This window comes from Mustela nivalis (assembly GCF_964662115.1).
Source record: "Mustela nivalis genome assembly, chromosome: 1".
NCBI classification, from domain to species: domain Eukaryota; kingdom Metazoa; phylum Chordata; class Mammalia; order Carnivora; family Mustelidae; genus Mustela; species Mustela nivalis.
Window position 1 is genome coordinate 46,997,018 of NC_139020.1, and position 23,436 is coordinate 47,020,453.

At 38.1% G+C, this 23,436-nt stretch overlaps 2 protein-coding genes across 8 annotated transcripts in view; one reads left to right on the top strand and one right to left on the bottom strand.

Moving 5' to 3' along the window:
• Window positions 1-359: 359 nt before the first annotated feature.
• CMSS1 (cms1 ribosomal small subunit homolog) overlaps window positions 360-23,436 on the top strand; it is a 384,418-nt gene continuing 361,341 nt past the window's right edge. For 5 of the 6 annotated variants that reach the window (XM_082696023.1, XM_082696022.1, XM_082696020.1 and 2 more), the window contains exon 1: window positions 360-583. Coding sequence is in view for 2 of the 6 variants with exons in the window: in XM_082696019.1 (XP_082552145.1) it covers window positions 520-583 (64 nt within the window). In the remaining 4 variants the exon portion in view is untranslated. Of the gene's footprint in view, window positions 656-23,436 lie in introns of all 6 variants that reach the window. The other variant, XM_082696018.1, reaches the window with a different exon arrangement.
• Window positions 10,324-23,436, bottom strand: part of FILIP1L (filamin A interacting protein 1 like) — a 48,749-nt gene continuing 35,636 nt past the window's right edge. The window contains exon 3 of one of the 2 annotated variants that reach the window (XM_082695813.1): window positions 10,324-11,358. In XM_082695813.1, the coding sequence (XP_082551939.1) occupies window positions 11,167-11,358 (192 nt within the window). In that variant the 3' untranslated portion in view covers window positions 10,324-11,166. Of the gene's footprint in view, window positions 11,359-21,423; window positions 21,689-23,436 lie in introns of those variants that run through there. The other variant, XM_082695814.1, reaches the window with a different exon arrangement.

The window sequence follows — 23,436 nt, forward strand, 5'->3', positions numbered from 1 at the left end:
CAGGAGCAAACTATACACACCGGACACCCCAACGCACACAAACGAAAACACAACCACGTGCTCTGCTCTTCTCCCGCGGTAGGAGTCCTTTGAAACCGAATAGAGAACAATTGTCTTAGCATCCTGTTTCACACTTTCGTCAATAGTTTTTCGACCAAAAAAAAAAAAAAAAAAAAGAAGAAGAAGACACAAAATGTTTTGAAAGAAGTTATTTAAAAAGATAATAATCTTTGGGGGGGTTTCGTTTTCTTGTCTTTATGCTTTTGTGAGGATTTATTTTGAGTTACCTGACAGAGTCTTTTCATCAGCACTTGTGTGGAAACTGCGACGAGATGAGCACCTGGGACGGGGAGGCGGGGCGGAGGTGTGACGTCATTGCCGCGGGGCGGAGGCGACGGTGTCTGAGGAGAGGCTCCGCGTGCTGGTTGCCAACTCTGGCCTTTCGGCTTGGAGTCTAGGAGAATATCTGCCACTGTCCGCTTTCCCTTGGTGGTCCGCTCACAACTAGACCCACTGGAGATGGCAGACGACCTTGGAGACGAGTGGTGGGAGAACCAGCCTACAGGTGCAGCCAGCAGCCCAGGTACCCACTCTGCCCGCGCGGCTGCGGGGCCTCCCCTGACCGACCCCTACCCCCCAACCCCTGCGTCCTTAGGTGAGCCTCTGGCGGTCACGATGTGTGGCCCCGCGGTGGTGTGCCCAGCTGTGGGAGCGCGCGAGCGTCGGGAATGAAGTGGTGCGGGAGCCTTATTACTGAGTGAACAGTGTGGCTTTAACTCAGGTCTACCCTCCTGTCAGGAAAGACCCTGAAGGAAAGATTTTCCTTTTACGTGTTTCTTAATAGGTAGATTTTTCGTGAATTCAGAAGAGTTTGCGCGTAGTGGTTAAGGGTAATTCCTGGATTAGATTCAGAGTGGTTCTGCTCAAATCGAGACTCTGGGGCACCTGGGTGTCTCAGTCGTTAAGCATCTGCCTTCGGCTCAGGTCATGATCCCGGAACCCTGAGACCGAGCCCCTCATCGGGCTCCCTGCTTGGGGTGGGGCGGGGGGAGGGGTGAAAGCCTGCTTCTCCTTCTTCCTCTCCCACTCCCTCTACTTGTGTTCCCTCTCTGGCTATCTCTCTCTGTGTCAAGTAAATAAAATCTTAAGAAAACAAAAACAAATGGGGACTCTGGCCCCACTAATACTGCTTCGGCTCCCTTTCCTCAACTATAAATTACGGATAATAATGTCAATTTCATAAGATTATCATGAAGATTAAATAAACATAATACAAATGATGCACTTTAGCACAGTGCTTGGCACAGAATATATGCGAGGTAAATATAAGCTATGGTTTTTCTTGCTATCATCATCATCTTGTTATTTGGACTGTTAAAGCCTGAAGGAGGTTTAGAAACCAATCATCCTTTTGAACTCAGCCATTTCACAGAAGAGACACATGAGACCTTCACAAGTAACTTCACATGAGTAACTTCACAAGTTCATGTAGCTAGTTGGTATCAGAAGCAAGACTAGAATTTAGTTAATTCAAACAACTTGCTACGTGTACCCACTGCCAATGTGGTGGATATTTTATCTTTAAGTAGGTGGCATTTAGTAACTGCTCACCACAGGCTGACTTTGAACCTTTCAAGTTCCATGAGGCTTAGTATACAATTACGTTTTGAAATCGTTCTTCAAAGTCTACCTCTCTTCTCTACCAGGTTCTAAGATATTTTTTAGGGGAAAAAAAAGCAAAGTCTTATCCATGTCATATTGTCCACCAGGCACTGCACATGATTGACACTTGATACATACTTGCTGCAAACATTAATTTTGAAATATGTGTTGTGAAGTGTCCATTAAAGCTGCAAAATTCTACAACATTGTTTCCAGAAGAGTTGCCTTCAGGTACAAACTGAGTAGATGTCATTTTTAAAAAGGTAGCCAGTGTAATACTTCCTCCAGTAAACTTCCTGACTTTGTTGCTACTTTGTTTCTAAGAAATATCTCTTGCAGGCTGTAGTGTTACACATTTACTTTGATAACCCTTCCCCCCTCAACTCAGGTATTTAAGGCTATATTTTATGATGTGATTTAAGTATAGAAATCGTTTAAGAAATAACTGAATTCCTTTTGAGTGGTAAAGGGGATCCTATTTCTTGATTCTAGCCTTGCCTCTTGCCCATTACCGGCCATGTCTCTCAAGTTAGTCACCCTTTAGAAGGAAAGAAATTAATGTGTCTTTAATATGCCAGATATTTTCATAAACATAAATTCATTTAATCTTCATAATATGTTTAAAAGATATGTATTACTTTCACTTTTATAGATGAGAAACAGAAAAGTTCAGTAATGTTCTTAGAAACACACAGCAAAGAAGATATCTGGGAAGAGATTACACAAGTATGCCTGAGTTTCAAAGTCATACTTTATTCACTATTACAGTGTGTTTTTACTGGGCCTCAGTATCATGATCAGTAAAATGAGGTGTCCTTAGAGATTATCTTTTTAAGGGTTTTAACAAACCAACTGTTCTACACATTGGATTTATAGCATCTTTCATGTAAGTTACCAGGATTCCCATCAAGATAGTATGTTAGAGGCACCCTGCTTCTTAGACTCCTTCTAACTCTAAGGTTAACATTTGAAAATTGCTGACTTTAAATGTATCAGGGGTATTTGCTTTGTTAACTTCTTCTTAGTATAGTGAGCATGTAAGCTTCTTTGAGATATGCTTGATTATTTGTCAGGGATTTGCTAAATAATCTGTATGGTATTTCTAATTCAGAAAAAAATCACAACAAACCAATTCAGATTTCCTGATTCTACCTATGTTAATGGGGGAAAGATCAGCCTAAAATGTGTGAACTGTATTTTTGTTTTGAAAGTCATGGGAGAAATAGTGCCTTAAGTCAGAGAAAGGAAAGATAGTTATAATGATGCCTTTATTTCTGTTGTGTGCTGTGCTACTTGCTTATAAAAGTAAACATCTTTCCTTACCATCTGTTTTCCATTCACGCTTATGGTAGCAAGAAGCATTTAGCCATTTTAACAATCTACATCTATAACAAAGGCTCAGCATTCATGGTCATGAATTCTTTTGCATGTTTTCTGAAAGCAAACTGTACAAACATACAGATTCCCAAACACTGATACACACTATGTAAAACATCTGTCTAACATATCCGGCTATCTACTTATTGTCTAAGGAAATGTAATTCAGAGACTCTTACTAAAGCTCTTGATCTTGATCTACATATGACCCTTTTTTTGCATACATCTTATGGCTATTCAGAACTTCCACTCTTGTGCTAGAATTCTGCATTTTACTGGAGCCCAACATGGGACCTGGCACCTGGTGTTTGAAAGAGATTAGCTGAATAAATGTATGCATGCTGCTAGATATACAGAGTTCTTGGTAATCATGTATGTAGATAGACATATAATTTCTCACCCAATTAAATACTTTTAAGAATGAAAGGCCATGCCATTAGAATTTTTCTGGGACTGTCCTAGTCTACCTGGGATGTCACCCTATTGACATCATTGTTGGTGATTGGAGTCTTGGTCCAGGATAAGACCACTGAGAGTTGTGTGTGCTGAAGAGTATTCAGCCAGTGTGTTCAGGTAACAGAGTCTAGGAGTCATCTAGTGACATCCGACATTTCATTTCACTTATTTCCTTATTCCCTGCATACCTTAAGAGATTATTTGAGGTTATTTATAGTAAATAATGCATGCATTAGAATCATAATTGCGAAACCTTAATGCTAAAATGAACAGATACAATGCCCATGGTTTCATGTAGTTGACTAAACTGGGCACTTTCTCAGTGTTGCTTGAAAACTGAGAATGTCATTCCCAGCAGGGATTTTGTTACTTATGGAGCAGAGCCAAGAGTTTTTGCAGTTGGAGTTGGTCACTTGATCATTCACTTACTGAAGAGAATATTGATTGTTTTCCCTTTTTATTCCAATAATATCCCTCTTAAGTTAGCAAGTCAAGTGTCCAGCAGGTAGCAGGGTTTATGAATCTGGAGCTCCAGGGTTGGGTCAAGGCTAGAGGTAAGAGATTTAGGAATGACTGGCACATGTATAGCTTACTTTTTTTTTTTTTTAAGATTTTATTTATTTATTTAGAGAGAAAGTGCCCAGGGAGGGGACAGAGAGAGAGAGAGAGAAAATTTCAAGCAGAGTCCCTGCTGAGTACAGATCCTGGCAAGGCTTGATCTCATGACTCTGAGATCATGACCTGATCTGAAATCAAGAGTCAGACACTCAATAAACTGAGCCACCCAGGCACCCCTACAGCTTACTTTTAAAGAGGATGTTTTAGCAATCCGCCAAATTCTCAGCCTCTGTTTTTTGAAGAGGATTTTGCATGTGCTTCCCTAGCTTATTCTGAATATTTGATTCATCTTTACCAAGCATCTAACTAGAAAACTGAAGTGTGAACACACTTATATGTACAGTATAAGGAGACTGTAGATCATAACGCTAACCTGCATTTGTTGAGTGGTGGTTATGTGCCAGATACTGGCACATAATATTTTGATTGCTTCATGTGTATTAGCTCATTTAATCTTCACCAGTACACTATGATGTATTTACTATTATTCCCATTTTACAGGTTAGGAAATTGAGGCACTAAGTGGTTAAATGATTTGCCCAATGTTATTTAGTTGGTAAGTGGGGAGGCTGGGATTCATAGGCAGGCAATCTGAAACCAGCCTGTGCACTTAAGTTTCTCAAAGATAATTATTCTGATTATCAGTGTTAAGACTCTCATCTCTAAAATAACAATCCTTTTATCAATTAAAAAAGGCTCATATTGGGCGCCTGGGTGGCTCAGTGGTTAAGCCGCTGCCTTCGGCTCAGGTCATGATCTCAGGGTCCTGGGATCGAGTCCCGCATCAGGCTCTCTGCTCAGCAGGGAGCCTGCTTCCTCCTCTCTCTCTCTGCCTGCCTCTCTACCTACTTGTGATTTCTCTCTGTCAAATAAATAAATAAAATCTTTAAAAAAAAAAAAGGCTCATATTTATTTATATACATCATTGTTTTCAAATTGTGTCTATTAACTCTTACTCTCCTAAAGTTTACTCTTCTTTTTTTTTTTTAAAGATTTTATTTATTTATTTGACAGAGAGAGATCACAGGTAGGCAGAGAGACAGAGAGAGAGAGAGAGAGAGAAGCAGGCTCCCTGCTGAGCAGAGAGCTCGATGCGGGACTCGATCCCAGGACCCTGAGATCATGACCTGAGCCGAAGACAGCAGCTTAAACCAATGAGCCACCCAGGCACCCTAAAGTTTACTCTTCTAAAGAACATTGATTAGTCAGAGATACAAATAAGCGGACTGTATCATTGGGCTTTGAGAACAATCTTTGCCAGGAAGTCAAACTTCATCCTAGTGCTCTAGACTCACATACCTGGCTGTCTTCTTGAAGTCTGCTTATTTACTAGAATGTCGAATGCAAATGAAAGCAAACAAAGGCCTTACTCTCTGATCTATCAAGTCTTTAACTCTAGGACATCCTGAATGCTTTTTTTCCATTTTTCTCCTCTGTTACCCATCAGAGTACATGTTACCATCTTCATTTGCCTTAACTACTGCAGTAAACTAACAGGGCTCCCAGTTTCTGTCTTGTTCCTCTTTGGACTGTTCAATTAGCAGCCTGAGTGATCAGATCTCATTCCTGCCCAAACCCTTCAGTGGCTTCATGTCACATATAATACAACCCAGATTACTTATTAGGACTGATGTCTGCCACATCTACTATTTACTCCCCTCTAATTTATGCTCTTCCACCCACACCAGCCTTTATTTTGTGCCTCAACAGGGCAACTTCATTCTGTCTTAGTCCTTTACAGTAGATGTTCCTTTTTCTTTCTGGGCTCTCCAGTATTTCAAATGGCTATCCTTTTCTTAGAACATTAAGACCTCAGTTCAGATATCACTGAAAGAAAAGCATTCCATGTCAGCCAGTCTAGAGTAGCCATCTAGTTGGTCTATTATATCATCACATTATAGTAATTCTCAGCAGGGCACTTATCACCAACTGTTATTTGCCTTGTTAAATGATTACATTTGCTAATAGATTACATTTCATTGTTAAATTATTACATTCTGGTATGATCCCCCACACGAGATTGTAAGCCAAATGTGAGCAGGGATTTGTTTATCTAGTTCTTTGCTGTATACTCAGTGCCTAGAGTAGTATCTGGGTCCTTAGAAAGCACTCATTAAGAATTTGTTCATTAAGTAATTGTTAATGTTTCATAGCCACATTTGAAGACCTCAACATAGGAGTTCCACATCTAAAGAAATTTAGTTCACTAGAAGAATTGTCAAAATCTTGCTCAGGTTTTTGACAGATTTGACAGGCGCTGCTTCTCTCTTTCTGAAAATACATTGAAAATCCTTGTTGTATAACTGTATACTAACCTTTTATTCTAACCATATTTGAATTTAGTTTTATAAATTTTGTTTTGAAAGAGGAAAACAGACTTTTGCTTTATAATGAGCTGATAATTCTTTGTGGTGACAGCTTTTGTTACTTAGAATCAATGTAATTGGTCATTTTGTTTGAGATTGCTGAAATGAGCATTTAAAAGTTTTTGTCGTTGTTCTTGTATTATTTTATATCATCTTCAAATCACATTGCTTTATCTATGCTGAATTCCTCCTAGAAACGATGAAGTAGGGGAATGCCTTGGATCTTTTAAACCTGAATAATTCAAGTGTTTGGTTTCTTCCCCTCTTCTTATACCAAAGTTAGACCTTTACAGTATTAATTTTACCTATAGGCAGCCATGCATAGTAGATGTAAAGTAGTAGTAAAACATTGTCTCTGCATATAGAATTCAGACTTGGAATATTTGTAGTACATTTTAATGACATACAACAGAGAATCAACTTCAAAATTATTTATTGAACTCTCATGCTTAGCCTTACTTTAGACACTGGTGGATTAGAGGATGAAACATATGCTTTCATTGTGGAATTTATACATCAGTGTGGTTCAACCAAAATGCAAGTAGTATTATTTTGACAGATGTTCAAGAGGGATGCCTGGGTGGCTGAGTTGTTAAGCATCTTGCCTTCAGCTCAGGTCATGATCCTAGCTAGGGTCCTGGGGTCGAGCCCCTCATCGAGCCCCACTTCAAGCCCCGCATCGGGCTCTCTGCTCAGCAGGAAGCCTGCTTCTCCCTCTCCCACACTCTCTGCTTCTTTTCTGTCTCTCACTGACTCTATCTCTGTGTCAAATAAATAAACAAAATCTTTAAAAAATGAAAAGATGTTCAAGGGCAAAAACAGGGACAGGATAAATTTTAAAACATGAGAGGAAGAGAAGAAGAAAGAGCACATGTTGCATCAATAGTCAGTGTTCTGTACTTGAAGACTGTGTAACAAATGGACCCACAGATAACCTTCATGGACTACTTTTACTTTATTTATACAATTTCAGTAATTCTTACAAGTGATTAAACATGTGGTTCTTGACAACAATTTTAAGTGTTTAAAAGTACAAATTTATACATCTTTACCCAAACATGCACAGTAGTTCTGCTATAGTTCTGCTAAATGTCTATGAATCTCTTGAAAAAGACCAGGAATTTGGAAGGCTTAGAAATACTTCCATTTCCCCTCTCAGATTCAATGGCAACAGTATTTTGTGGCACAAATCCTTTGACCTGTTCTTATCAGATGTTCTTTAGTTGAACACTTTAGTGCATTCATAGATTTATACATTTTATTAAATGTGTCACAAACAGCTTGAAATATAGTTTCCCTTTGTATTTCCCAGCTTTCAAAAAAATTCTTAGTTCTTAAATTACTACTGTTTTTTTTTAATGTTGATTAAGCTCTTGTTCCTGAGTTCCTTGCTAGTCTAATTCACACTTGACCAGAGATCAGAAACTTTCTTTGTAAAAAACCAGATAGTAAATATTTTAGGCTTTCCAGTCACTGTCACAACTACTCAACTCTGCATAAAAGCAAGCATACATAATAAATATGTAAACAAATGAGTGTGGCTGTGTTCCAATAAAACTTTACCTATGGACAATGAAAATTGAATTTCATGTAATTTTCACATTTTATAAAATATTTATTATCTGATTTTTTTTCTACTATTTAAAAATGTAAATACTATTCTTAACTTGCAGGACATACAAAAACAAACAGGGCTGAATTTGATCTGTGGCATGCAGTTTGCATACACCCCTGCCCCAGGTTCAATGTCAGAGTTGAATGTCACATGTCCCCTAGAGTGGGAATTTGAAACATATCCCAGAGAGAACTACATTTTACATCAGATACTCCATTACTTAGCCCATCATTATCAGTCATATATTAGATCAGTCACATTTCTGTTAAAAACCAGATACTTTATTCCAAGTAGTTAAAAGGAGATTAGTTCAGAAATCACCAAAGCTAAATAAATGAAGGGCTGAGGAAACCCTCCAGCATAAACAAATCAGGTTATTAAAATTCTTTTTACAAATTGGATTTGTTTTTCTTCACTTGGATTTTTATCTGCTTTCTTTTAAAAACTTAGTAAAGTAACTCCAGAATTAGGATAGCTTCTTTTATTTTTATTGTTTTTCAGAGAGGTCACATTTCTGCAGAAATATAATTATTCTCAGGAAACAGGATTCTTTATGTTTCAGTTGTGTTACAGCTCAAACACCATTTTGTTAAACCCCAAATAGTATTCCCAGTTCTGAGCTACTTATGCATTTTTATTGCATTTATTACATATTGCTTTAAAATAAGTATGGTTTTTGGTTGGTAATCGTCTTTAAAATAAACTTTGTTATTTTAAAGACTTCTGTCTTATTGGGATTAGAATTGTTACCATTTAAATATGGATTTCTGCTGCTTGCCAAAGAAATTTCGCTATTTTCTGACTCTTTTTTAGTACTTTGTACAATATCTTCTCTTTTTTTTTTCTTCTCCTGAATTTATGCCAGCTCGGCATGAAAACACTTGAAGAAGTCTCCTAACCTAGGAAAAGACAATTTTAAAATATCCAACATACAACATATTTTGTGCTCCTTTTCAAGGTAAAAATGTTCCCAGTGTCTTTTGTTTTTCTGGGAGTATTTCATGCTTGTTTCTCCTGTTTTATGCTTCTTTTCAGTCTGTTTGGTTTCTACTACAGGAGATCCAGTGTTTTTTCTTTCCATTAGCTTAATTATCAGTCTTGAATGTCAGTCACATAGCGTAACAGCTTTTTTTCACTGTAACTATATGCCAGTGCTATCTCTTAGCAATTTTCTCACTTATGTCTTGACTGAATGGTCCTCTTCTCTGTCATTCATTCATCCTCTGTTCATTTAACATTACCTCCATATTGCAGGCACAACACTAAGTATCCTACACATTTTCCGACTCCACCATTTACCTGTTACCACCCTGCACTTCCTTTTGAACTGTTTCTCCTGTATGTTTGTGTTAGAATTCCATTACTTTTTTTTTTTAAGCTCACTTCTTCCCACTCTTTGTCTGACAACTTTTCAACTTAGACTTTTCCATTTCAGGCTTTTAATTCACCTGACCTCCCCTCACTTCTTCCTCTGTTACTCGTCTGTTGGGACTGCTGCACATCATCCCTCTCTTTGACTTCTTTGTTCAGTGGTACTCAGACTTGCAGCTCCTTCTCCTCCTCCTTACAACTGGAGTGAGTCCACAGTTATTTGTATAGTGACACAAGTACATGGAAGCAGGCCGGGCTGGATGAGTGTGGAGAATGGCAGTTCCTTTGCTCCTACTTTGCTGGCTCCGTCCCAGGATATCTTGCTAAAGCACTGTCCTTCCAGGATTTCTTCCAGGATCTTGTCTCCAGTTCTCGGTACAGGATCACAGAGAACCTTGCATCATGCTCTTCATAGATTTTTTTTTTTTTACACTGAAGCTTTACACAATATAACTGTGTCTCATGTCAAAAATGCCTTGTCTTGTAACATTATTGTGTTGCTCTGTCCACACTAAATTATAGACATACCTTTCTTTTACCTCAGTGAGAGAGCTGTAAGTGTGATGAAAAGGATTACTTTAGCTTAGTACTGCCAGAGGCCTGAGTCCCACCTTGTAGATGACTGGTTGAATTCAGTCATGGTTAATCAGAACTGGAAGGAACCTGAAGAATTATTAAGTTGTCCTGTTTTACATATGAGAAACTCAAGGCTCAGACTGTTGAATGCCAAGCTCATTGTCAAATGAGTAAAAAGCTAGGATTGGAATTTGAGTCTTGCTGAATCAACTGTTTTTCTATAGCACTGATACATTGAAGTGATGTCATTAAAGAATGTCTGATGAGATGATAAATTGTTATCTTTTTTTTTTTAAACACCTAGGACAGTGATTCCTTTCTCCCTAAAAGATTTCTGTATTCTTGACCTTTGACTCTTAAATATCCTGATTGCTTTAGAAAGCAGAAATATCCATCTAAAATAGTTTTTGTAATAAGCCTAGCAATATGATTCTATGGCCTGGCATATATAGGAGGGGCAACCTCCTACAAGTGACACAGAAGTCTAAGTGCCAGCAGTCAAGTGTGCATATCATACCAGTAATTATCAGGTCCATCACAGAAAGGTTGTATTCGTCTATTACTTATTTTTTGGTTCCTTTCTTCCTTGTACTAAGAATTTTCTTCTAGTGTAAAGAAATCGGTTTTAGACCTTAAAGTGTGATTTTAATTGTCCTGCCATTTTGATGGAAATGATCTGATTTTTTTTGAAGTTGATTAGGAGTTCTTTCTAGCATATCTTCTTAGCAAAATATGATTCAATAAAGTTCTGTGAAATGAAAGACTTACTTCTGAGTTCACCAGAAAACTTGTCAGTTGGTCTCATGAATTCAGTCCTATCCCTTGCTAATGATAGAGAGATGGTCCAGCTTTGGGCTGGATTGTAAGTAGAATGAGGAATTGGAAGGATTTGGCCTGTTCGTGTGTATATGCATATACACACATATAGGTACAATAAATGCAGATATGCTGCTCTTTCAGGATGCTATTCACCAGGTCCAGCAACCTGTGAATGAACTGTTCATCATTTTGCTGCTTCACCATTTCTTAGAGAGATGACCTTTCCTCTTTGGCCTTCATACTGGTAATTTTAGTTTTCTGGATATTTCTGTAAGTGGGTGAATCCAGATAATGCATTGGCATGGCTTACCTTTTCCCTCCCATGTGGAGAAAAGTGTTAGAGGTGACAGTTCTTATGATGTGTAGCTTCCCACAGCCAGTGTAGTGACTGGGCTTATCCATAAGCCCTGGGGGAGCTTTAGGGAAAAGCTTAGTGTTGCCTGTAGATTTTGGTTTAGGGATCCGTGTTGGGATTCTCTGCTTGCATACCTTCTTGATCTTGAATTAAACAGAAGAACAAAAGGTAGTTAATAGTATAGTTGGTGGAGCAGCTGACATTGTTTAGTTTAGAGGATTTGGCTTCTTTGGAAGCACTAGGTTCTGGGGATACATCAGATTAAAGACTCTCATGTTGAAGAAAAAAAATTAGAAAAGCAATTCTGTCAACATGTGTTGAGTGTGTGCTGTGTGCAAGGCTCTGAACAGTAGATGGCACTAAATGCAGAGGTAAATTGCTTTTTGGCACTCATAGTATAGTGGGAAGTAAACAAGAGGAGTGTCCCAAATTAATCTCAAAGCGTCCTGAGATTGTCAAAGAAAGGTTAATTTCAACCAAGGGGTCAAAGAGAGTTTCATGAAGAAAGTAGCATTTGATTTGGGCCTCTGAAGACTTAGGATTTTTGATAGCAGGAATGGGAGGGCATTCTAGGGTAAAGGAATACTTTCAGCAGCAGAATGAGGGAATATTTTTGGCAGGGTCCCTGAGATAGGAAGTCAGACACGGTTAAGAAATGGAGTGATTTCAAATTAGGTTGTATTTGACAGATGAAATGGGACTGTAGACTGGGCCTAGATAGGGAAAATTGTACCTGATTCTATAGACTATACATGCTGGAGGGGATCGTGGGGTGAGTAGGAAGGACAAAGTCTGGGGGAGAAAACTTGTGGAGGTAGAATTGTATTAATATTTACTCCCTGTTAATATATGAAGAGTAAGAGAGGAGTCACAAATAAGTTGAATGATCTGGACTGGGAGAGTGTATTGTGGAGTGTGAAAGAGTATGATTGAGTATACATTCACTTAAAAAATACACTCTTATTTTCATTTATTAAGGAAAAATACTCTTGGATAAGAGTACTTGTTGGTAAAGAGATGGGAAAAAGTTCTCAGCTAACTGTAGTTCTCCCATTATAATCCATAGTTGCTGGTGATGATATTTCCCCCCCCCTTTGGTTGCATCATCCTTTCTCTCCTATGAGCTCAAAAATATAAATCTTTTGAAAATGCATTGCAGTTTTCATGATGGATTACTAATACTGTTTTTATGGGAACCCTTCTTATATTGTTTTTGCTTCTACAGAAATTTGTTTCCATGTTTTTATTGTACTGATAAAGTACAGTTAAGTCTCTTTATGTAAACATTTAGTTACTGAAAATGCCCTTTAACTTTCAAAGCAACTGTATTTAGATTTTCAGATAAATGGTACATAGACTTAGCTAAAAATGTGAGGATTGCTAGAAAAGTTTTTGGACTTTTGTATTACTGACATTTTTTTAAATACTTAATCCTAAAAATAACAAGTGAGATACATATCAGAGTATCAACATACTCTTTCAGTCTCCTCCTTATCTATATGGTATTACTACCTTTCAGCCTGTCCTCAAGGTCTCATCTTCAGTGCTGAAATGCTCATTTTAACATTTTTACCTCTCAAATAGGCAGAACCTTTAAAAAAAAATAAATAAAGCTCAGTGCCCAGTAAGGGTTTGGTGAGATGGGTGACCTCAGTGATGATTACAATAATAGTTTGGTGGAGTGTATCAAGATACCTAAAATTCAAACTCTGTGTCTCACTGATTTTATTGCTAGGAATCTTTTCTAGGAAATAATCAGAGATGTAGGCAAGGCTATTCATTTTTAAATTATTTATAACAAAAGTTTATACTATAAATTACACTATAATCACCTGAAAGTATATGTTTTAATGCTTTTGAAGAAATAGGGAAATGCTTGTTTAGTAATGTTAAAAGCAGGATTAAAATCTATATATGTGCTTTAACTATGTATGTTTGAGGAGGAAAATATGCCAGTGCTGTCAGTAAGTAACTGGTGAAGTTATAGGTGTTTTTTATTTTTCTTCTATTTTCTATATTTTCTACATTTTCTACAATAAGTATACAGTTAGAAAAAGCAACACTAAATTATATTAAGAGATTTTAAAAAGTGGGAAATACTTCAGAGATCAAAACGTTTATGTGAATATCAACCATATTTTCCCAACCACAAGTAGTAGCAGCTGCAACTGAAATCAGTGATGGACTAATTGAAGTTATCCTATCTTGTCATTATAGGCTTAATAATAGCCTTTCTAAGATAGGTTTCTGCAATGTCCTTTAACTTTGTCAAGATTTAGATGGGTTTTCCTATTGTACAAAAGTCTTTTGAAATCCTTTTTAAATTGTAGATTCCTGGGCCTTCCCCCTAGAAATTATAACTCATCTATCTTTGGATGGGCCTAGACATCTTCATTTTAAATAAACTCTCAGGGTGAGTCAGGTGGTCAGCCTGCCATACTGTGAGAAACACTGTGATAGTTGAACCTCCTTTAGAAATAAGTTTAAAGTTGTGTAGTGCCTGGCTGACTCATTGGTGGAGCATTGGACTCTTGATCTCAGGGTTGTAATTTCGAGTTCTGCATTGGGTTTACTTAAAAATTACTTAAAAATAAAATCTTCAGGGGGCGGCTAGGTGGCGCCACTGATTAAGCATCCAACTCTTGGTTTCTGCGAAGGTGGTGATCTCAGGGTCCTGAGATGCAGCCCCTTGTGAGGCTCTGGGCTTTGTGTGGAGTGGGCTTAGGTTTCTCTCTCTCGTCCCTTTGCCCCTCCTCCCCAACTCTCCCACACTTGCATACTTTCTTTCTCTCTCTCTCTCTAAAATATATAAGTAAACCTTTTTTTTTTTTTTTAAAGGATTAAAAAAAATAATAAAGGAAAAGAAAGAAGCAGAAATAAGCTTTAAGTTTTCTTTCATCTTGAACTCTGGCCTGCCTGGGTGTGGGAGATTTCAATGGTTTTCATCAACCTGTGGGGCTTTTAAAATACTGTGGGTGTCTACATCCCGTCTTAGAACCAACTGACTCTGATTGTTTAGGAGTGTAGGATATGAGCATGTGAGTTTTTAATGAACACAACAGGTTATTCAGAACTAAAAGCCCAGTGATAAACCATTTGGTATGGAACACAATATTGATGGGACTTGTTTGTTTTAAGCTATATTGTTATGCTTTGGTGAAGACAGTGTGGTTTGGCATGATGGTCGATGTGGGGGTCAGTTGTCAGGAAGTTATTGAGCTCCCATTGTTTCTAGACCCATCAATAGTGCAAGCCAACTTTTTAAACTCTGATTTCACTACATAGTTTTGACCTCTAGATGGCAGCAAAGGCTAGTTATTTTATTAGAACAGTCCTAAATTTCGTTCACTGATCTTAAAAATGATGCTATGGTTTGTTTTATTTTTTTTCCTGTATGAATTTTATACTTGGACATGTTTCAGTAAATGACGTATGGAGCTTTAAGATGTGTCATCTCTTGGATCATTTTTATAGAACATTATGTCAAATAGCTCCAGGACAGTTTTATCCAAATTTGGAGTGCATATTGTAGGCGGAATCAATGCATATGTCTGTTTTAAGACCACACAGTAAATGTTCTACTCAGAGTTGGAGGCTCCTGGGTTTCATCAGAAAGCAGATGTCTTGGAGGAGGTTAAGCTAGTTGGAAAGCTCATTCATAGAAGAAAAGAATTTTTTTTTTTTTTTAAATGTTTAACTCAGTTCAACGTGGAGATTGGGATTTGGAATGGATAACGGGTCTGAAGGATGCCAAATTCAGTGAGGCAGAGGCATTGGTTTTATCTAGGGAGCAGTAGAAAGAAAAGGAGTATATGTGTGGAATGCATTCACTAAATTCTTAAAATGTTGGCTTATTTGGTCCATAGTTCCTAAAAAGAAACCAAGCAATCTAAAAGATTCCCTGGTTACAACAAGTCATTAAATGATACTGAGCCTTTCTGACCAAAAGAAGTGCAGAAAGGTGAAAATGTTTTCAGTTTTATTTGAAGTCTTAATTATGTAGCCCAATTTCAACTGGGTGCTTGTGCTCTTTCATATTATCATGGAAGATAAACATCTGAAAGCATACCAGAACAAAATCAGCATTTATGGAAAAGCTATTAGATCCTAGTTAGACAGCTGGAGTTAGGATGTTCCCTTTTCTGTAAATGAAATTAATTTTGTAAGTGCTTTGAACTTTCTGGAGATGTATTGGCAACACATTGTCTAAGAAAACAGTGTTCCCTCGGGAGTGTTCCTGACTCCAAGGACTGCACAACCCCTCAGTTTTGCTCTACAGATTGAAAGACTCAAGGCTCCCAAAGACCTCCTATAATTTTGATTTGTGGTTATTGGGGTGATGCAGGGTGGGGGCAGATTCAGTGCTGCCTGACTCCCTCAAAAACCCAGCTGTTATCAGAATAACAATATTTTGTATTTTTGTTTTTATCTCTTTTTAATGGGAAAGTGTATAAGTTATTATGATAGATGTGGTGATGAAAAGGAGGAAATGATAAACTGGAAAAAAACTTTCAAATATTATTGCATTTATTTATTTTGTCTTTTGTATTGTTTGGTAAATCACTACTAATTTGTATAAAGAAGAAAAAAATGGAAAAGACAGATAATGAATCTGGCAGATATCCTAGAGTTTCATAAGCTGCTTTGGTTTTTTTCTCTTGATTTTCTCAGAACTTCCTCATTATACAATAAAACTTTATCGCTGTAGATTTTACAGTTTTATATGGTAAGTGTTCCTTAAAAAGGAAACTCTGTAGTTGGATTCGCTCATTCCTTTTAACCTCCTGTGAGAAGACATTTGGTTTTAAACAGAGTTGCAGTGCTATTATTTCTATTAAAGCATTGTCTAGTTTCTGAGGAGGTTAGAGAAAATTGATGCATTTATTTTATGATGTAATATGGTTTATGGTTGTACCTAGTTACATCCAACCTCTCTGTGGTAATTACACCATGGGCACTGAGGACAATCCAAGAATAAACACTGAAATATAGTTTTCAAAAATCCTTCCTAACCCAGTTACTTCCATTTAGTACCCACGTAGCATCACATATAGAAATAGTATGCTAAAATAAAATATAGTAACCTTGAACTATTGTCTTCCTTGTTTGTCCCCTTTCTTTTCCTTTTTTTTCTTTTAAGATTTTTTTTTAAAGTAATTTCTACATCTAATATGTGCTCAAACGTAAAACCCCAATACAAAGAGTCACATGCTCTAATGACTAAGCTAGCCAGGCGCCCCATCCTCTTTTCTTTTTATTCATTTATCAGATTTTTACCTCAGATGTTTTGTTTGTTTTTCTTTTTTGGTACTCTTCCCACCCCTTCTTTCTCATTTCTTCATTTGCACCCATTTAAGTGTTTTCAGTTGTTCACAGGCTTACCTTTTACAACAACCTTGAGTTAGCAGTTAGAGCAGAGGCTGTGATGCCAGGTAGACTTGGGTGTGCATTCTGGTACTGGCACCAACTAGCTTTGTGTCCTCAGGCAAGGCATTTAGCTCTTCAGACTTCAGTTTCCTCATCTGTAATACTTATCTGGGAATTAGAGGACTACTTTAATGTTCTTTGGGGAGTAGGAAAGACCCTGGCCCATCAGATAAGCGTTTGTTCTTACTAATATTAATGTTAAGAACTTTGTCTTTTTCCTTACATTTGTTCTTAAGGTGCATATTTCCTGATTGTAATCATAACTTATTTTCTTTGGTTATTTTATCTTTCTTGTTTTTCTGATTTACCCTCTCCAATTAATTATGGGAGACATGTTAGCAAGCATGGGAGTTGAGGCAGCCGACCAAGTGGGTGCTGTGTTTACTGGGCCATGTTTCTGAACAATTCTGATCCAGAAAAAGGATCTCTTCGCACAACGTTTTCCTTCTTTATCCTACTTGGTCTGATCGTCATCTTTTTTAGAGTGCCTGAAAACATACTATTTTCTACTTTTTTCTCTTTTGCTATCTTTTAATTGAAAAATGAAATGAAGTCCTTTGGCCCTAACACTGTGAGTCTATGAGAAGAACAAATGCAGACCAGCTATGGCCACCAGATACGTTGTTAGCCTCATGAGCCTTTGTAGAACACCTACTGCCAGCAGTATTTAAGTGCTAGGTAATGTAGTACAGTGGTTTTTTTAACTTTATAAGCCCAAGAATGAACCAGGTAGATTGTTTAAAATGCGGATTTCTTGCATTGGTTTTTAGAGGTCTAGGCATGTGGAAATCTGTAGAGTCCTGAGTGATTCTTACAAAGGTGGTCAGTGACTGCATTTGAGAAACATTGATACAGGAGTTTCAAAAATAAATGATAGTAGATTCTTGCTCTCAAGAGATTACAGTATAGGAGGGATAACTAATAATTATAAAAAAAAGAGGCAAAATAAAGTGCTATAATAGAGGTACAAACAGAAGTATTTTGGAAACTCTAAGGATGATTGTGAAAAATAAGGAAGGCTTTCCAGAGGAATTGGCATTTGAGATAGGAGTTAAGGTTTCAATAGAATAAGCTTCTAGCCCTAGGAATAGCAGGAGCAAGATACAAGGCAAGAAAGTTCAATGGTATGTGGGAGGATGGTCAGTACCTACCGTGTTTTGGTGAGGATACAGAGGTTGCCCAGTTTCAAAGGGAGTTGTTGAGTCAAAAGAGGGAGGCCTGATAGATTGCTTGCTCTTTGGATACTCCGTAATGTCAATGTGAAGTAAGTGCTGTTTTTGGTGGTGGGGGCGTGGAGAGGACTGGAGAATTACCATGATTAGGAAGGTATTGTAGAAAGATCACTAGCAACAGGAGTGAAGATTGGATTAGAGATGTAAGGGGTTAAATGCAATAGATTAACTGCCTTACATTACCATCTGTACTGAGGTCTGGATTTGGGGAGTAGTAGCACAAATAAAAGGGGGGAGGGCAGAGAAAGAAATACTAGGGCAGATGGCTGACTAGATAGGCAGAAAAGTGGAAAATGGCTCCTGGGTGTTGAACCTTGGAACAAGTAATATAGTGGACCATCATCAGAAGGAAGACAAAGAGCAACCCAAAAGCAGCAGTGCAGTGGGGTGTGGGCAGAGGCCAAGTTTGAAGTGTAGCTGGACCTTCCATGTGGACCTGTTTGGTAGGCATTGAAAACTTGAGAGATCTTGTTTTAAGAATCATCATGAGAGAAATTGTCAATACTATTCAAGTGGCTGAGAACCTAAGGGAAAAATGTAATTCCTTTTCACAGGCCAATCTCTTCTGTGACAGATAATTTTATATTCCTTTCCCAGAGCCTGAGAAGTGAGTTTTATTGGGCCCTATTCTGTGCTCGCATGCCCATCCCCACCACCCTCCATCCTGCTCTGCCCCTCCACAAGGCCACCAATCTTTCTGATAAGAATGTAACTAGTTCTGAGAGCAGCGCCCTACTGGAGGCATTTCTTCCCAGTTCTTGAAGGATGCATCGTGACTGAATTGTTATCCAGGCACTGATTAGCTAGCAGGGGGAAGGGAAATCCTGTCCCTGTCCTCCAGTGACCAGGCTGGCCCCTCTGCCATTGTCTCTAGACTGAGCAGACAGATTACGTAAACTTATATTCTGTGGGGGGATCTGTGAGTCTTAGGCACTTGGGTGTTCAGTAATTACAGGATGCTCCCCCCCACCCCCAGCACATTTCCTTCCTCATTGGCAGTCTGAGAAAACCTGGAATAGGGCCATAGTTGATAGGTTAGCCTAAAAAAATAGTAATAATTGTCCATTGTTCTCCCTCGTCCTCTCATTACCCTTCTTAGAAGCTAAAATCAGCAGCCCTGACATTTATATTTTCCAAAATTTTTATAATAAATATGTATTAATCTTATAATTAGAAAAAAAGTTGTATATAAAAAGAATCGTGTTGCCTATTCCTGTCACTATGAGAGGTGTCATCCTTTTTCACGGAGATGTTACCCTTTGACCCTCTCCTTGTTACTCTGAAGGTATTGTTAGGTGTTTAAATGTTTATGTTATGGGCCTTTTGGGGATCTGTCACTATTTTTATTGCACAATTAACTCCTCTTTCTATAAAACTGTAATTTTCTGAAGCCTAATATCAATGAATTCACGTAAGAACAGCATTAAAAGGCAAAGAACAGAAAAGGGATAGTTCTTTTTTAAGAGAAGGAGGAAGCAGTGAGCAGTCAGCTCACTAATAATGAAGGGCTGTAATTTGTTCTTGAGGAATTGTAGGCTGTTTGAAGAGTGGCTGCATCGAAGCAAGTATTTTTACGTATTTAATTGTTTACAAGAGATACATTGAAGACCAACTTGAAGACTTTCTCTAAAATGTCAATTTTATTTGTGGTTTACAGTGATTTAATCCTGAATTGGAAGCGGAATTTAGAGACTGACAAGGTTGAACCCTAATACTTTTCCCACTGACTTGGGAGGATAAATAGCGCATCTTCTTCCCTTTTTTTTTTCCTTTAAGATGATTCTGGGATCATCATTCTTTCCTTTTAAGATATCATGTTGCTTGAGAAATGGAAATCCTAAACTAGGGTATACCATCCAGGAAGATTTTCTAGTCTTCTGTGATAGCAGAAGTCCCACTACCTCTGGGCTAAGTTGGTGGTGCTTATCTACGGTGGCTAGACTTTGATCTTTTGATTGTGTTTTCTGGAAGTGTTGGATCACTATTCAGACTATCAAGGCACCTACTTTCTTATGAGCTTTGATGTGCATGGTTGTGATGCTTCCTCTGTGGATCATTTTTGTTCACTTCTGTTGCTTTGCAGGTACCTCATACTCCATGCTCTTTCTGCATGCCTGACATTTTCCTGATGATGAGAAACTGTGCTTCTCCTTGCTCTTGCTTTCTCCCATGTCCTATCCACAGCACATCCCCAAGTCCGTCTTCCCCATGCCTGCCCATTTATGTAAGGTTCCCCATGCTTGCACATTTATGTAAGGTGTGGCCTCTCACATTCATAATTACTTATTCCCCTAACAGTAACCTCAGGGAAATGGGAGGAGTTGGATGGGGAATCAGATCCCTCTGGACTGTGGTGATCATGGAAGTTTTCAGAAAAGGTAAGGCTTGAGCCAGACTTTTCAGTGTGAGTCACTTGATGAGAGAAGAGAAAATTATCCATGTAGAACAGTGGGGAGGAGGTAGGGGAAAGTCCTGTGCATATTTAGGGACATTCCAAGTGTTCTGGCTAAAGTGGCAGACTTTTGAGACAAGGATGTAATGTTAGGCAACCTGTAAGTTGAGGTAATGGAGAGGTTCAAATGCAATTTATTGTGCTTTCCACTTACACTGTGGTAGCTTCTCAGTATGTTTCTATGGAAAGAGAATGGACAAGATTTGTGTTATAATGTCTCATTCTTATCACATACTAACAGAACAACCTGAAGCAGTTTTCCTTACATCTCACAATTAAAATTTTTTTATCTCTAAAATTGTGAAGATACCTACTTTATAGGGTTGTTGTGAAATAAGTGTATAAAGAATTAGTTGTTTCCATTATCTCACTTCTCTGAGGTGTGATAGAATGCTCCCTAACATTATATTCAAGCCCTTCAGAATCTAACAGGACCAAACCCTTCAAGTCTTACCCCCTGCTCTAGCCCTCTCATCTGCAGTCATACTGTGCTGCTCTTTATTCCATGAACATTGTTTTTTTTTCCTTTTCTATCTGCCATCACATCTCTGCTCTTGTAGGCATTTCCCTGGAACACCTTTTATCCTCTCTTTATCATATTCTTCCTCATCTCTCATCTGTTTCTGAAACCTAACCCCCAAACCTTGCCCCTATAGTAATGGGCTCCTCCTCCAAACTCCTATAGTACTTACTATCTATAGAATTCCTTCCCTATGTTATGATCTTAATTACCTTTTAAGGTAGTCTTCAGTTCCCACCCTAGATTCTAAGTCTTACACTTGCATAACTGCCTTATACAGCAATGAGTAATATTAGGAGCTTTATAAATATTGGTTGGTTCATTCTTGTAGCTGATTTATTGAAGAATGAAGAAAGCTTGTATTCTAATAGAAGACATTTGTGCCTCTACTGGTTATAAGCTACTACAGAGAGAATTGAAACTTCTCATAGAGGACTCTTTGGAAAGGGCTGAACAGTGAAGGGTTATCTCTTAAGATCATGGGCATCCTCCTAAAACTGACTTTTCACCCACTTAGGCAAACATGATTGGTTCTCTACACTTTACTTCTCTTGAAGGCATGTGAGAAATGCAAAGCTCATCTGAAAACTCAAGTTTATAATATGGTATTGAAAGAAACAAAGGTACAATATATTAACACAAAAATAAATATCAAATACACACATGCTTTGGGCCAGTCTGTCAAATTAGTGGAAACAATCCTTATGTAACTCAAGTCTTCAGTGCAGATTTTTAAAGTTGCTTTGAGGCTTATGTTTAGTCAGATTCAAGATTTTCATCTCTATATAACAGACGTAACACTTTTCAAATGAGCTGTTAGATTTTTTTCCCACCAGCAAGTCCTGTAAAAAAGGAACTGGCTTATAGTTAGTTAGTCCATCTCTCTATTGCAGTGGTTCTCAAATGGAGGTGATTTTACCCCCCAGAGAACATTTGGCCATCAGGAGCCATTTTTGTTTGTCACAGTTGGAGGATGCTGCTTGGCATCTGGTTGGTAGAAGCCAAGAATGCTCCTAGACATCCTGGAGTGCATAGAACATCCCTCTACAACGAAGAATCATCAGATCCAAACTGTCAATAGTCCTGAGGTTGAGAAGGTTTGCTCTAATAAGAAAAGAGCTGATATGTTGAAGACTAAAAGACTAATTCATAGAAAACACAGGGCACCTGGGTGGCGCAGATGGTTAAGCAGCTGCCTTCTGCTCGGGTCATGATTTCCAGGTACTGGGATCAAACCCCACTTCAGGCTCCCAGCTCAGTGGGGAGTCTGCTTCTCCCTTTCCCTCTGCCTCTCATTGCTTGTGCTGTCTCTCTCTCTCAAGTGAATGAACAAAATCTTTAAAAAAAAAAAAAAAAGAAGAAAAGACATCTTTGGAGACCATCTAGTAGTTAGGACACCTACAAGTAGAAAAATGAGGAAGAAGAAATTTAATTTCTTTTTTTTTTTTAAAGAATTATTTATTTGTTTGTTTATTTGACAGAGAGAGAGAGAGCACAAGTAGGCAGAGTGGGAGGCAGAGGGAGAGGGAGAAGCAGGCTCTCCACTGAGCAGAGAGCCCAATGCAGGGTTCGATCCCAGGAACCTAGGATCATGACGTGAGCTGAAGGCAGCCACTTAACTGATTGAATCAGCCCGGCGCCCCAGAAATTTAATTTCTAAAAGGAGACTCTGCAGATAATCGGTTTATTTATGCCCTGCCTTATTTCCCAAAGGAATTTTAAGCAATTTAAAAAGGGAGAGAATTCAGAAATCAATGGAAGTTAGAACTAGATATGATCTTAGAGATCACCAAGTCCAGTTCTCTTTATTTCACAAAAATTAAGTAACTTTCCTAGGGCCCCATAGTTGGCTGGGAAGGGCATGAACTGGAACCTGAACTTGTTTGCTGGCTTCAAATATTCCCTCTGACCCCATCCCTCCACTTCTCTAAATCTTTCTTTGACCTATTTCAAGCCTCATTTGCTCTATGAAGCCTTGTTAATCTACAGTAGTCCTGCTTAATCTCTAGTTTACTGTGTGAATTTAGTTTGCACTTGATTAAATATTATCTACTCCTCTTTTCTTTCTCGTCTCTTCCTTTGCTCAGAATAATAAATTCTTCAGGGGGAGTGAATCTTTTATCTCCCTACCTGCCCCCATGTCAGGTAGAAGGTAGGCAGTTTGGTATGTCATGGTCAGTAGATTAACCAGTTGTGTCCATGTGGTGCTTTGAAGAAAACACACAATGCGTGTCACTGAGGTATATGAGTGGCATGTCACTTAGGGAACCCATTCCATCTTTCCAGAGGCCTAGAGGATGCAAAGTGAAACAGCCTTTGTAGGTCTTTAGAGCCTGTATACACTGTTAGTTATGCAAAGATGACTAGGCCTTCAAAAGCAAAATAGAACTCAGAGGCAAAAAAAAAATCCTAGATGATATTACAAAAATATCATACATGACCATTTGGCTATGGGGGGAAAAGGAACTTACTAAAATAAGAAAACTAAAAAAGCTTTCAAAAATTGCCTTCATCAGACAAATTTTATTTTTCTTGATAAATAATTTTATTTTAAAAAAAAAAGTGAAATTTTAAAATGAAGCTACAAGTA